This window comes from Schistocerca gregaria, chromosome X (assembly GCF_023897955.1).
Source record: "Schistocerca gregaria isolate iqSchGreg1 chromosome X, iqSchGreg1.2, whole genome shotgun sequence".
Classification (NCBI taxonomy): domain Eukaryota; kingdom Metazoa; phylum Arthropoda; class Insecta; order Orthoptera; family Acrididae; genus Schistocerca; species Schistocerca gregaria.
The window spans coordinates 551,657,546-551,671,748 of NC_064931.1; the positions used below are offsets into that span (position 1 = coordinate 551,657,546).

Below are 14,203 nucleotides of genomic sequence, written 5' to 3' on the forward strand. Positions count from 1 at the left end.
TCCACAACTTCAACTATTTCTCTCCTACCTGCTCGATCCAGTCCAGTTTGCACTTTCCTAGACATTGACCTCCATCTCTCCATTGAATACACAGAAACCTATGTCTGTATGAAGCCACTAACCATCAATAGTACCTCAGTTCTGCAAAGGAGTATCACCCTTATTATCTATTATGATTTTGGGAAATGTGGAATACTACCCTTCCTACTTTTTGAAAAGTTGAATTCCACTATCCACCCAATCTGCAAAATATTCTGGTGTGTCTGTATGCAGCACCTACACCTGACCATTTGTCTTATGGGTCATATCCGTCTGGAAGACCCACGTGCAAGACTTGTCCTATGCATCTAACCAGCATAGCCTATTCCAGTCCCACCATAGGCATATCCTACTACATCAGAAGCAGGGCAGCCTCTGAAACCAGTCATACCATATACCACCTTTACTGTAGCTTTTGAACAGTGATTTACGTGAGTATGCTCAGAAACCAACTGCCCACCTAAAAGAATGGGCATCCCAAAACTGTGGGCTCAAGTAGAACAAGCTCCTCTGCAATGCATTGTGTACAACATGCAATTTCCCCTGTATGCACAATGTTGAGTTCACTAGTGCCACATACCAAACACATCTGCTAACTGCATCTCCCTGCTAGCCATCAGCCACACTTCATTCCAACCCATCCCCCTCCTCACCACCTCCCCACACTCACCTGCTCCGTATGAAAGTCAATGTTTGGAAAGTGGAAACTACATATTCAGTGTTATTTTCTCAGCATTCTTGTGGAGGAATTATTACTTCCTGTTACAAAAGCAGCAAATAACAGCTGAAATTGGTAATTTATTGTTGAAATTCCATATGATGGTCCCAGCCAGTAAACCATTTACAAAAATACAAAATATAAATTCATTCTGTCAGTTCACCAATTCTAAAAGTAATGAGCTAAGATTAAAACTCTTATTTTAGTTGCTGTATCGAAAGATCTTGTGTTTTCCTACATCAAATGATCCATTACTTCAGCGATATAAACTTGACTGATGTTATTACACATACAAAGAGCAGTATTATTAAAAATGCGTTGCAAGAGGTGGGAAACCACCTACAGACATGTATCCTCAAGTAAGGGGATTTAGCAGTAAAAAGAAATTTTCCTGGTGTATCATGGTACTATTTGGAAGCTTAATGACAGGCGATTTCAAGTATTTTATGTTATGTCTCAATATGATAGACTTATTCTAAAAATTAAATACAAGCAAGAAAATATATTGAAGGAGATGTGGCAATAAACCCATTGAAGTTCCACATATTCAGCAACAGAAAATATCTGTAGACTCACTGTTCTTACTTTTAAGGGGCTTAGGAAAGAAACAGCTGTCAAATTAAAGCCTAGCAAATTCCTAATTCACAATCATCATCTGTGCACAGTTGTACAGTTCAGGAGAACCAAAATATGAGTGCTTGCTGGAATTTCAGTTTACAGAAAAATGTAACACGTTACTGTGCTATAACAGCAGCAGCAATTCTCTTGTATTAAAAATCAATGCTCGTAAAGGAAGGCAAATGCAAACAGTTAACTGGATGACACTTTCACACTCACTTTTTATTGATGAAATAAACTGTGTAAAAATACCAGCTACACTTTTCATAGCAATATTAACTAATACAGCTTATCTCTCCATAATACCTTAAATGTTAAAAACTATTATTTCTCTGGGGGTTTAAAATACTGCCAACAGCGACCTCTACAGACAAATCAGCAGCTTACTTTTGAATATGATTATAGAGGATTTATCTTGTCATTACTTTAGCAACTCAACCCATCCATTCCATAATTTGCCTTGAATGATTTAAAGAATGGTATTCTTTTTAGACTGCGTAAGTATTATGCAGATGCAGATTTTATGCTGTCTTTCAGAAAATATTGTTCAGCCATTCAAGATTACAGAATGAATAACATCCACATCATCTGAGATACCTTTCTTAAGTTAGATCCTGAAATATTCTTGACTTTTTTATTTTCAAAAGTGCCATCCTACGTGCAAAAAATTGGATATGACTATCAAGTATTTCTGATATTTATTATATAACATAAAACATCAAATGGATTTTAGGTAATGTTGTTCTACAAAAAGATATTTGGTTGCAACCCAGGGACTCATTTTTACCAAAGTTTCTGTAATTTTACAGAATTTTTGTTTCATATTTTCACAATGCATTATGTCACAAACTCCACAAGTCATCAAACATTTTGAAGAGCCATTGTGATACTCGTCATTCAAGATGTGTCCAATATAATACAGGTCTGGTGACTTGGGGGAGGGGGTGAGGAGTGAGTGCTCTTAAACACCTTCATGTCCACTGAATGTTCCTCAAACCTCTCTGACAGAACTTGTGAGTCACAGTGTGGTGCCCTGTGTTCACAGAACTGAAGGAAAACAAATGGTTACATATAACTGGACAGTAGGCTTAATTTTATTTTTGACAAGCGAGAGGCAACATCGTGCACATCAAAGTCCCAATTTCTTACCACGGAACCATTTCCCAAATGAGAATAGATTCAGCACCTGTCTGAACAGTAGCTTAATCTATTGGTGAACTGGATACATCACATCATGTAACTTATGGTTTAAAAGTTCTCTGTCATCTGCAAGTATTGCAAATCATCAGTACAAGGGACATTTTGCTGTGTTTGGTGTTTCTACTGGTAGAGTTTCTGCAGCCATGCTAAACTCTGTGCTCAGTGAAAAACATTGAGCAGAGGAACACAGGTGTGGTTTCATCTTCTGTATCTTATAGTGAGGAGGTGGTTCTGCATGTTGTAATTCCTGACTGGCTGTTATTATCCATCAATGAATTTGTGAATGATTTGCTTACTCTAATCCATTTATCAGCTGTTTTAACTTATGTTGTTTAACAGCACACCCTTTTGTTAACATATCATTCCCCACTGCCTCTGTTTCAATAAGCATCAGTTCTCTCTGAACTGTAGTATCCACAGCACACCCTTCAAATGTTAAAATCTTACAGTTCACATTTAATTGCAGTTGGAGTGTCCATGTGTTGGACACCCAACATTTCACACTGTTGAGAGAGTACAGTATCATGCATCTTGCCTTTGAGTGTCACACTGAAGGACTGTACCAGATATAATTACATCCCAGTAATTAATTTAGGAGAAATAAAAACCACTCATTGAAAAGCAGCAGCACTGACTCATAGAAAGCACACACAACTCACATGCAATTTGGGATTGCATTTCAGCAGGTGGACTAGGGTGGGTTGGCGGTTGTGTCAAGAGAAGTGGGGAGAGGAGAGACAGGTGTGAGGCATGAAGGGGGGTTGGAGATGGGTAGCTAGCAGCTTGGAGACAGGCAGCAGGTTTGCTGGCCAGGAATGGTGACAGGTGAGTGGGCTAGGCAAGTGATACACGGGTACCAGGCACAGCGAGGTGCAGCATATGATGAAGGTGATGTCGAGTGTGGATTGAGACGGGGTGACAGGACAGTAGAAGGGTAAACTGTGGGGTGGAGGGTGTGGGGACAGAGTGAAGGCTGGAGCGTAATGCGAGTGAAGGCTTGTTCTTGGATACAGTTTGGCATGGACATTCATTCAGATGGACAGCTGGTTGGTTGTCTAACCAACATAAAAAGCCTTGCAGTGACTGCAGCAAAGTTGGCAGTTGGCATGACACCTTTCTCAACAGATGACTCTGCCTCTGACCTCCCAGTAATGTTGCACATTGAACTATGACATTTGTTGTGGTAACAAGAGAGTCTCTCTCTCTCACTCTCTCTCTCTCTCTCTCTCTCTCTCTCTCTCTCTCTCTCACACACACACACACACACACACACACACACACACACACACACACACACACACACACACACACACACACACACACTATTTCTCTATGCATTTTAAATATATTTTCTATGTTGTTTATGTGATGTGTAGGGGATAACAGAATTTGATTACTAGGTGTTTTACGTGTACTATAATTAAAGGAACCTCAAATTAATCACTTGTGATATTCAATTTAACAGCAGTTATTCATGGCAACAGGGTCATAAAAAATTAATCAGTATTTCTATCAGAGATTGCATACAGCCATCGTGCCTTCCACCCTGACAAAGCAATACTGTCACCTCTTTATAACATTTCTACTAAAAATGGTTTTTTTCGTTGGTCAGTTTGGTGTGCCTGTCATTCTTTCAACAATCACACAAGAATATGTAATATTTTGTTCAAAATTAGTCACTAGTGCAAGATGTTAGACTGAAGTAGCTATGAAATTTAAGGTATTGGGATACAATTTTAAAAATAGGTTAACACTTGCTATGTTAGTAACTATTAGTGCCAACACAGTTCATTTGGCAAAGCTATCAGACTTTGACCTTAAATCCTTGTTATGTTACATGATAGCAGATTAAATATTCCCATTTGATGTGAGAAAACATTATTTGTAACTTATTTATATAGCAAGATCTTAGTGCATTATCTCCATTTGCATGACATGCTGTAAATAATCCAGTACATGAAATTTAATTATTTTAAGCTTCTTTAATGATCCTGATACTGACCATATACATGCAAGCCAGTGAGCAATAAGAGCAAAAGTAGCCATAAGCAGCAGAAGGACGGCAGCACCATATTCTGAGTAACGATCAATCTTCCGAGCAACTCTCACCAACCGCAAGAGTCTTGCTGTCTTCAGGAGACCAATCAATGTTGTTGTCTGTATACAACAAAAATTTCTCATTAAAACTCTGCAATGAACATAAACATTATTAAAAGAACATCTTCTTCTTGATACAAAGTAATCCATAATGGAATAGTTACAGAGAGAAGAAAGGAAACAGTATCATTCAGTTAACAGAGGAAAGTGTCATTGATGAATATAAGTAATGTAGCTGACTTTTCTACTTAAAATATTATATAGAGAATTTGGAGACGAGACTGCCATTATGGTGAATTTACATTCATATGTCCTTTTCCTGAATGTAGAATTCAAAAATCTAGTCTAGCATATAAAATTTCACTTTTTTATACTGATTACTCTGCTGCACTGATAATTTAGATTTTCCCATTACAATAGTTCCTTCAGTTGAACTACATGTTAGAAATTTAAATGAGCTCTTCTGCATTTCCTATAGGGGTTATTTCTGATTATAGTCCAGTTACTATCAGTTATCTGAAGACTGAAGTCGTGACACTACTATTAATAACATTGTTAAAAACTATAGTACTGAAATCATAGTTTATGAGAACACATTACAAAATTACTTCCAATTTTATTTTAAAAGGGTATATTATACTGTGAGAACACACTGAATACTGTATCAGAAGAGAAGGTAGTGGATAAAACTTTATTACAATTTAAAACAAGTCTACTTAAAATATTTTACCACATCATTTAATTATTTTTAAAGAGATATTCATTGTTGAGCTGTCAGAAGATTACATACACAGAAAGTTTAATTTAATATACATTCATTTTTTTTAGAATTCAATCATGCACCAACATAATGGACTGTGATATTAGTTTTAGTGTAACAATTATGAAATGTAGTGAGCAAAGTAAAATGTTTTTAGCTCTCACATTCATGTACAGATCCACAATGAAAGCACACTGAAGTTCAAATTAGATTACATGGACTGTATTTTTACCCACAAAAAGAGAAATATGTACAAATGTTAATATTAAAATGGTGCCTGCACCACCTCCTTAGCTTTATATTATTTTTATTTTTCCTGCATTTATATGGTATAAATTGTTGACATGAATTATTGCTACTATTACTGGTCAGCTGCCTTCCTGCAGTAAGGAGCCAAACAGAAACATGGAATGAGAAGTAACTCACTCTCTTCAACCAAATATTTTGAGAACTCCTCCACACATAAATTATACCAAGCATAACTTCATACACAGAGATTCAGTGAATGTTTCATGAATGTCTCATGTAAGATATGCAAATACATAATATTTCTGAAAATTTCAAGATGTAGCACAATCAATGATTTATTAAAAATATTGTGACAAATCAGCTACCTGTAACTTTGACATGTCTCAATTTTCCTATAGGTAACCAGTAATATAAAAAATTAACAAACTTACAGTAAATATCTCACATTTTTCTGAAAATTGTAAGATCTAAAATTGAAGTGTGCTATTTCATTCACTGTTATCTGTTCAATACTTTCTATGAAAGTTGTAAGGAAAATGGTAACAGCCATCAGTAATCACTAGACACACTGATTTTTCTACAGTATTCTACACAATAACATTGGTCATTCCAGCTTAATTTCATTACATTGGGAAACCAGGCTATGCCTGTCAAAATCCAGAATAAAGATGAGTGGTAGAGGAGTTACAGCTCTCAAAGAAACATTGGTCCAGCTGGCCTGGCTGGTAGTACCAGGGTTAAAGGTGAAGGTATTCAGTGGTTTTTAAGGTGGATGAGGACCATTTGTCCCAATAGTGGATAAAGTCAAGGAATTATCTACAAGAAATAGTCAACAATGCTCACAAAACTTTCTGAGCAGTGAAGGAACAAGGAAAATAGGAAGTTTGGTCTCCAAATTCTATAAAAACAACATGAGAAAGTCAACTTTAACCAAAATCATGTGGTAGTCCAGGTGGGGGGTTGATGTGTCAGGATAGCACCCTGTCCCTTGTAAAAGTTTGAGTGTTAACAAAACCCTTGGAAGTTTAGATGGACCACTTGGTAAGCAAAAACAGGTTCAGGAAAGGAGCACAAACACCAGAACTGGAATATACAACAAATGAAGGAGAAGGTGTTAGAAATTACATACAAATTAGGCAGCCTCATGATGGACATTGTTGTGTTGCCTGAAAGAATGAAAAGAGGAGCAGGCTTAGAAATGTTTAACAATTATATAAAAATTTTTACAAGGACGGCAAAAGACCAAAGAGCATAAAGTGGTGTATCTCTCATAATCAGTACAAAGCAAACATAAAGTAGCACACTTAAAAGCTGTAAATGGAAATATCGTACAAATTAACCCTAGTATACTATCGGTAGTTTATTCGATGAACACATTTCCCTTCAAATCCTCCTTCTTGTTGTGGACAGGAGGGACATGCTGTCCTTGCAGCAGTGCCTGGCAGGTCTGTAGCTGGCTCTGTGATACCAGCAGTGGAATCGACCTATGCCACTCTTCCATCAGTAAACATATTTCCTCCTGGAGTTAAAGTGCAGAATTGACAACAGTATACGTATGCACGTAAATGTTGATTTGTCAAAATGACTAATGTGTAGTATTCGAGAACAAAACTGACTATTTGATTTAACAAATGTTTAGTGATGAGCAAACAGTTTCCAGTAGTTATCTGATTGGATATTTGTCAAAAAGAATGTTTTGGTTTCAAGTGGGTTGGGCTACCTGTTCTGTATCTGTCATTTTCTTTTTATGTCCTGATGAATTACTCAAACCTGAGAGTTATGGATGCAATGGAATCAGATCTTGACATGTTATCATCTGATGATTCTGATAAAGATAACATCAAAGGAGAAGATATCATTTGCAATGACACTATCTGCTCTGTATCAGATATCAGATTGGGATGAAGAAACACTAAACGCCACGGTGACCCAAATTGAGAAGGAAGCCTCTGTTGGGAAGGAGGAGGAGAAGACAAAACAGTCAACTATTTATCCCACAAATACTGGCCTCAAAAACGCAGAACGCAAGAAACAAGAATGGTTCAAGAAAGAAGAGTGCTTCAGCAACTTCTTTCCAATAGATCTTGATGCCACCCAAATGCAAGCTACTGTCTGAAACAGAAATGACCTGGAGTTTCCTGCCTTTGCTGAATTTCATATTCTCCCTTGCAGATGCTTTGATGCACAAATGACTCACTGAAAAAAAAAAAAAGATACTGTAGGATGACATCAGTACATGAAGCAAAGAATAGAAAACATGTTGAGATTACAGCCATCCTTGAATAGTGGCTGAAACAAAAGGAAGAGGGAAGAGGAACTCCACCCCCCCCCCCCCTCCAGCAATTCCCAATGAAGGTCATAGACCCACATCCCAACCCAGCCTTCTCATCCTAAAAAACTCCGCATTTGCAGAGACTGCAATCATAAGCTGAGAGGAATGACAAAAAGCAATGTTTAATATGAGATGCACCTGTGTGTGGCGAGCATCACAAGATTGTGTGCAACATGTGCCATCAGCAGAGCTCATAAATCCTGAAGAAATTCACATTGGTGGGATGAGGGTTTTTCCTTTGAAGTCGATTTTGTACAGCTACTCAATGCAACAATTGTAGTCAAGAGGCCATTTGAGATAGGTAAGCCATATGCTTCAATCAAAGGCGCTTTGATTTATTTTTTGTACTATTTTTGGATGTTGTATTCCTTTTTATCTTGGCTATTCTGGTTATTTCATTACATTATGTACTGTCAGTGTTTTCACATTTTCTTTCAAGTTATTTTTGATTCATTAGATAAACTGAGCTAATATTTTTCTTCTTCTTCTGTTGTTTGTGTAACTATTGTTTGTATTCAATACCCTTGACATGTGATCACATAGATTATTGTACAAACAGCTGATGTGATTTTTTTTTGAGTACTTATTCCATAGTTTTCCTGCTGGGTGAAAAGTATATATCAATGCCCTTTTGTTTGTGAACCTCTGTGGTGGGAGTTTTTGTGGTTTATTTCAAAAGGAAAGACCATGTACATCTTGAAATATATTTTTCTTTAACCTTCCTTCAATAAAGGATTTATAATTCTGCTGCTGTGTTGCTTTTAACCATTTTACTGGCCAAACATCTACAGGGTGTTACAAAACGGTATGGCCAAACTTTTAGGAAATATTCCTCACACACAAATAAAGAAAACATGTTATGTGGACATGTGCCCGGAAACGCTTAATTTCCATTTTAGAGCTCATTTAAGTTTCGTCATTCCAACGTGATCAAATTGTAAATTGTCACAATCAACATGTGTGGGCTGATGAGAATCCGCACGCAATTGTGCAATCACGTCATCAACACAGATTTTCTGTGAACGTTTGGGCAGGCATTGTTGGTGATGTCTTGATTGTGCCCCATGTTCTTCCAAATACGCTCAATGGAGCACATTATCATGATTTCATATGGGATACTCTACCTGTGCTGCTATAACATGTGCCTTTACAAGCATGACACAACATGTGGTTCATGCATGATGGAGCTCCTGCACATTGCAGTTGAAGTGTTCATACGCTTCTCAACAACAGATTCGGTGACCGATGGATTGGTAGAGGCGGACCAATTCCATGGCCTCTACGCTCTCCTGACCTCCATCCTCTTGACTTTCATTTATGGGGGCATCTGAAAGCTCTTGTCTACGCAACCCCGGTACCAAATGTAGAGACTCTTCATGCTCATATTGTGGACGGCTGTAATACAATACGCCATTCTCCAGGGCTGCATCAGCGCATCAGGGATTCCATGCGACGGAGGGTGGATGCATGTATCATCGCTAACGGAGGACATTTTGAACATTTCCTGTAACAAAGTGTTTGAAGTCATGCTGGTATGTTGTGTTGCTGTGTGTTTCCATTCCACATTTCCTGTAACAAAGTGTTTGAAGTCATGCTGGTATGTTGTGTTGCTGTGTGTTTCCATTCCATGATTAATGTGATTTGAAGAGAAGTAATAAAATGAGCTCTAACATGGAAAGTAAGCATTTCCGGACACATGTCCACATAAAAGATTTTCTTTCTTTGTGTGTGAGGAATGTTTCCTGAAAGTTTGGCTGTACCTTTTTGTAACACCCTGTATATGGTAATAGAATTGATGAAGTAGACCTATGGAAGGGTTAGAGATTGGTATAGTAGTCGAGGTTTAATGTGAATTTATTACAAACTCACATGAAAAATCTTGAATTTGTATGCAAACAATGATGATGAACTAAACACTAATAAAGACAAGTTCTTTGGACTGATTAACAATGAAGTGGCTAAAATAGGAAAGACTACAGAATTTACCATTCTTATGATTTTAATAGTAGAAGGGGTTGAAAAACAAAGAGCAAAGTAGTGGAACCCCATGGAGAAGTAAATTTGAATGACTATGGAGAAAGGCTAACAGAAATACATCAAAGTACTTATCTTAAAATACTTAATGCTCTCTATACTTGCAAAGAAATCCACATGTGTACACAGTGCAACACATGAGACATCAGAAATCCATTACTGAGCACATGAAAATGAAACAGATCATGAGCATGCAGGTTAATAATTTAAGAGCATACAGAGATGTTATATGTGGCTCAGACCATGGCTTAGTTAAAGCTAAAATAGCATTTCCTTAAATGCATCAGCAGCAGAGAAGTATAAAACACAGGAAGAACTGAAGAAAGTACAAATAAGTTTTAGAATATTTACAGTCTGGTGAATGATAGCACACTATCAACAGAGACTCCATCAGAAGCTTGGTGAAACACATAAATCTGTAGATGAAGAGATGTTCTAATCATGGCAAAAAGAGTAGAAGTCCAAGTAAGAAACTGTGATGGAATAAAGAAACAGAAGCACTGCTCCATCAAAAGAAAAGATATATTATCAAAAATGGTTACTAGTAAAACTGAGGAAGATAAAGGAAACTAGGTTATATGGAACTGACGAGTATGGAATGCAAGCAATTTCAACCACAAAGAGACGAATGTGGGATAGAGTAGGCACCAACATTAATACACATTCAGAGGGTGAAAATGTTCAGAAGTATGGAAATTTATTAAAAGAGTTAAGTCACAGGAGAAGAATAACAACAGTATGCAATTAATCTCTACAAAAACAATGGGTAGACCACTGCAAGAAATTAATGACAAAAAATAGGGCTGATTATAAAACTATTTCACAGACACAAATATTAATTAGAGAGACAGAGATAAACATTGAAACTGCTGTGCATAAATTTAAAAAATGGCTGGGGTGCATATACAGAAGGAATCCCAGCAGAATTTGTCAAGTGTGGAACAAGGAAACTATTCGAAGCCTTGATACAACTTTTATTTTTCGTGCATATATATAGTATAAATTGTTGATATGAATTATTGCTACTATCACTGGTCAGCTGCCTTCCTGCAGTAAGGAGCCAAACAGAAACATGGAGTGAGAAGTAACTCACTCTCTTCTACCAAATATTTTGAAAACTCCTCCACACATAAATTATACCAAGCATAACTTCATATACAGAGATTCAGTGAATGTTTCATGAAGTTCTCATGTAAGATATGCAAATAGTTGCAGGCAAAAGTGTTTCAGAGAATATTGTATATAGGACCTTGTTGAACATGGAGCTTCACAGCAGATGACAGCAATGTGTTTTCATGTTGAGCCAACAGCATTGTCAATTACAATTGCAGTGAGCATGGGATCATCAAGACTAGGCCGTGGATCAATCCAAACATGTTGCCTACCCCGATCAATTATTCTCTTGTTACACCAAGTCAACAGTCATGACAAAATATGTCATCATCCAGGTGAATAGCTCCTCAAAACATTACCATGCCACAGATGCAAGCCAGTGAGTGTAGTACTATGTTATGGGGGATGTTCACTTGGTCTCCCATGGGACATGTGGCAGTAATTGAGAGCACCATGACAGCTGCGGACAATATGAACATTCCCCAAAGATGATGGCATCCTCCAGCAATATAACTGTGTCACAAGGTCAACATGGTGCTACAGTAGTTTAAGGAGCACAACAGTGAACTGATGAAGATGTCTTGAGCACCAAATGTGCCTAATCTGAATGTGAAGGAACATATATAGCACATTACTGGACACCAGCTCCATGTCCACAAACAATTAGCTTGTAATTTATGAGTACCTTTGGAAGTATCCCATAGACTTCCTGAATCTATGGAATGTAGAACCACTGCTGTATGCATCTAAGCAGGTGGTCCTAAAGTGTTGGCTCCTCAGTGTAATTTCACTATGTATAATGTATTTTAACAGCTTACATTCAGGAGGTGAATGACAGAGTTCAGATTTGATTACATGAAATTTTTAACTATATTCATGGCAATAAGCTGAAAGACATGAAAGAAATACATGTGGAGGAAAGAGGAGGATGAACTGTAAGTAGATGAGAGGAAATGCATAAACTAACTGGAAAACCCATGAGACTCTTCTGCCAAATTTTGGGAATAAGCATGGAGGGCTGGGTTGGATTGTTTTGGGGGGAGGAGACCAACCAGTGAGGTCATCAGTCTCATCAGATTAGGAAAGAATAAGGAAGAAAGTTGGCCATGCCCTTCCAAAGGAACCATCCCGGAATTATCCTGGAATGATTTAGGGCAATCACGGAAAATCTAAATCTGGATGGCTGGAAGCAGGATTGAACCGTCATTCTCCCAAATGCAAGACCAGTGCGCTAACCACTGGGCCACCTCACTTGGTAATAAGTGTGGAACAACTATTTTTATCTTCCAGTATTACAGCTACAAAGCAAATAGTTACTGTCCAGGAGTCATATCAGTGGACTTCTGAGCATAATCTTATAGCTGTTTATTTCTTCAGACACCAACAAGATACAGCAAGAAATTCACACAAAAAAGCACACACAATAGTTCAGAACACAAAAACACTAGACAGAAAACAAAAATCCACAGGGATCACATGTCAGATTGTTGTTCATTTTGATCAGCAGATGATGCAAACTCTGAATATAACTTCCTATCAGTGTAAATTTGAAATATGAACTGATTCCAAGCACGGGCTATATTATCAATTGGGTTATCTAAAGACCATATTCTCACCACTTTATCAATTACACATTCTCAAACCATGTAGTTGTGGATATTTACTGAGTGGTGTTATATATCATAGAGTGGTCAATGGGGATACAGTGTTCATCCACCACAGATCTGTTTGGCTGAAGATGACAAGTTTATATCTGGTGTTTTGTATATGTGCTTGTGCTTTGTGCTTTGTAAATATTATGTCATCTATAGCATTTACACAATTTCATTTAATATTATAATTTCTTCATTAGTTTTATTATTTACATTCATTTTTTTATTCACTTCTATTCATTGTTTTCACAGTAATTTAAAATTAATCATTCTCTCAGATAAAATGGCAATGACACACAACATTCTGATATACATCTGGAAAATGGGAACAAGCCCTTTTAAGTACTCATGTTGCAAAAACAAAGGTACAGAGTACTGCCATGAGCTGTGCTGCATCTTGTGTGGTGTAGTTAGAGTTGCTGGCTAGTGTGCTGCAGTTCACCTGTCAAAACCTGACCACAAGCAATTAATTGTCATTTAGTATTTAACATTTCTGGAAGTTTCTAAAAATATCTTATATTTGTATAAATAGCAGCTCTCTCTGTCCATGAGCTCAGTTCTGTTCAGTTAATTTATGAGTGCACAGTAGTGTTCATAATAAATGTGCTTTCAGTGCTAAGTGTTCTACTTCATTGATCACCCTGATTTCAGATTTGGACTTGATTCAGGTCATGACGTGACATTGTTTAGTGGAGATGCCAGGTAGTTCACAACATCTACATCATTTTTGCTCCAGTCAATGAATGTAAAAGTCATCACCTATACAGACAGGAATCAGAATACAAACAGTACATCACTCCCATCATCTGTATATTCAAGAGACCAATGATTTCCAAAACAGATGAAAATCTGTTGCACAACACAGTTGAGGAGCAAACAAAATGGCTGAAAGGACTCGATTGAGTCACTAAATGCTACAGGGAAAATAACGTGATGTGTTTGGCAAATGTGCACTTTAGCTGGAAGACATATCGCAGCAGTGGTTCAAGAATAAAAAAGTGAAGCTCAATTGCTGGGACAAATTTCTAGCCAATCTGAAGAAAACTTTTGGTGAAAATCAATAGCAAGATCACTTAGCAGGACAATTGGAAAACAGAGCCTAACACCTTAGGGAAATCATACAGGATGATTTGGTCCTAACACAGATTTTGAACTTTACTATGACAGAAGCTGACAAAATCTCAACCTTCCTAGTTGGTTGGTTGGTTGGTTGGTTGGTTGGTTGGTTGGTCAGTTGGTTGATTCAGGAGAGGGAACCAAACAGTGAGGTCATCAGCCCCATTGGAAAAGGGAAGGATGGTGAAGGAAATTGGCCATGCCCTTTCAAAGGAACCATCACAGCATTTGCCAGTTGCATTTTAGGTAAATCACAGAAACCATAAATCAGGATG

At 37.4% G+C, this 14,203-nt stretch overlaps 1 protein-coding gene across 2 annotated transcripts in view; it reads right to left on the bottom strand.

Moving 5' to 3' along the window:
• Positions 1-14,203, bottom strand: part of LOC126297448 (potassium voltage-gated channel subfamily H member 6) — a 2,320,485-nt gene that overhangs the window by 344,262 nt on the left and 1,962,020 nt on the right. For both annotated transcript variants that reach the window (XM_049988300.1, XM_049988301.1), the window contains one exon: positions 4,578-4,732. In XM_049988300.1, coding sequence (XP_049844257.1) covers positions 4,578-4,732 — 155 coding nt within the window. The remainder of the gene's footprint in view (positions 1-4,577; positions 4,733-14,203) is intronic.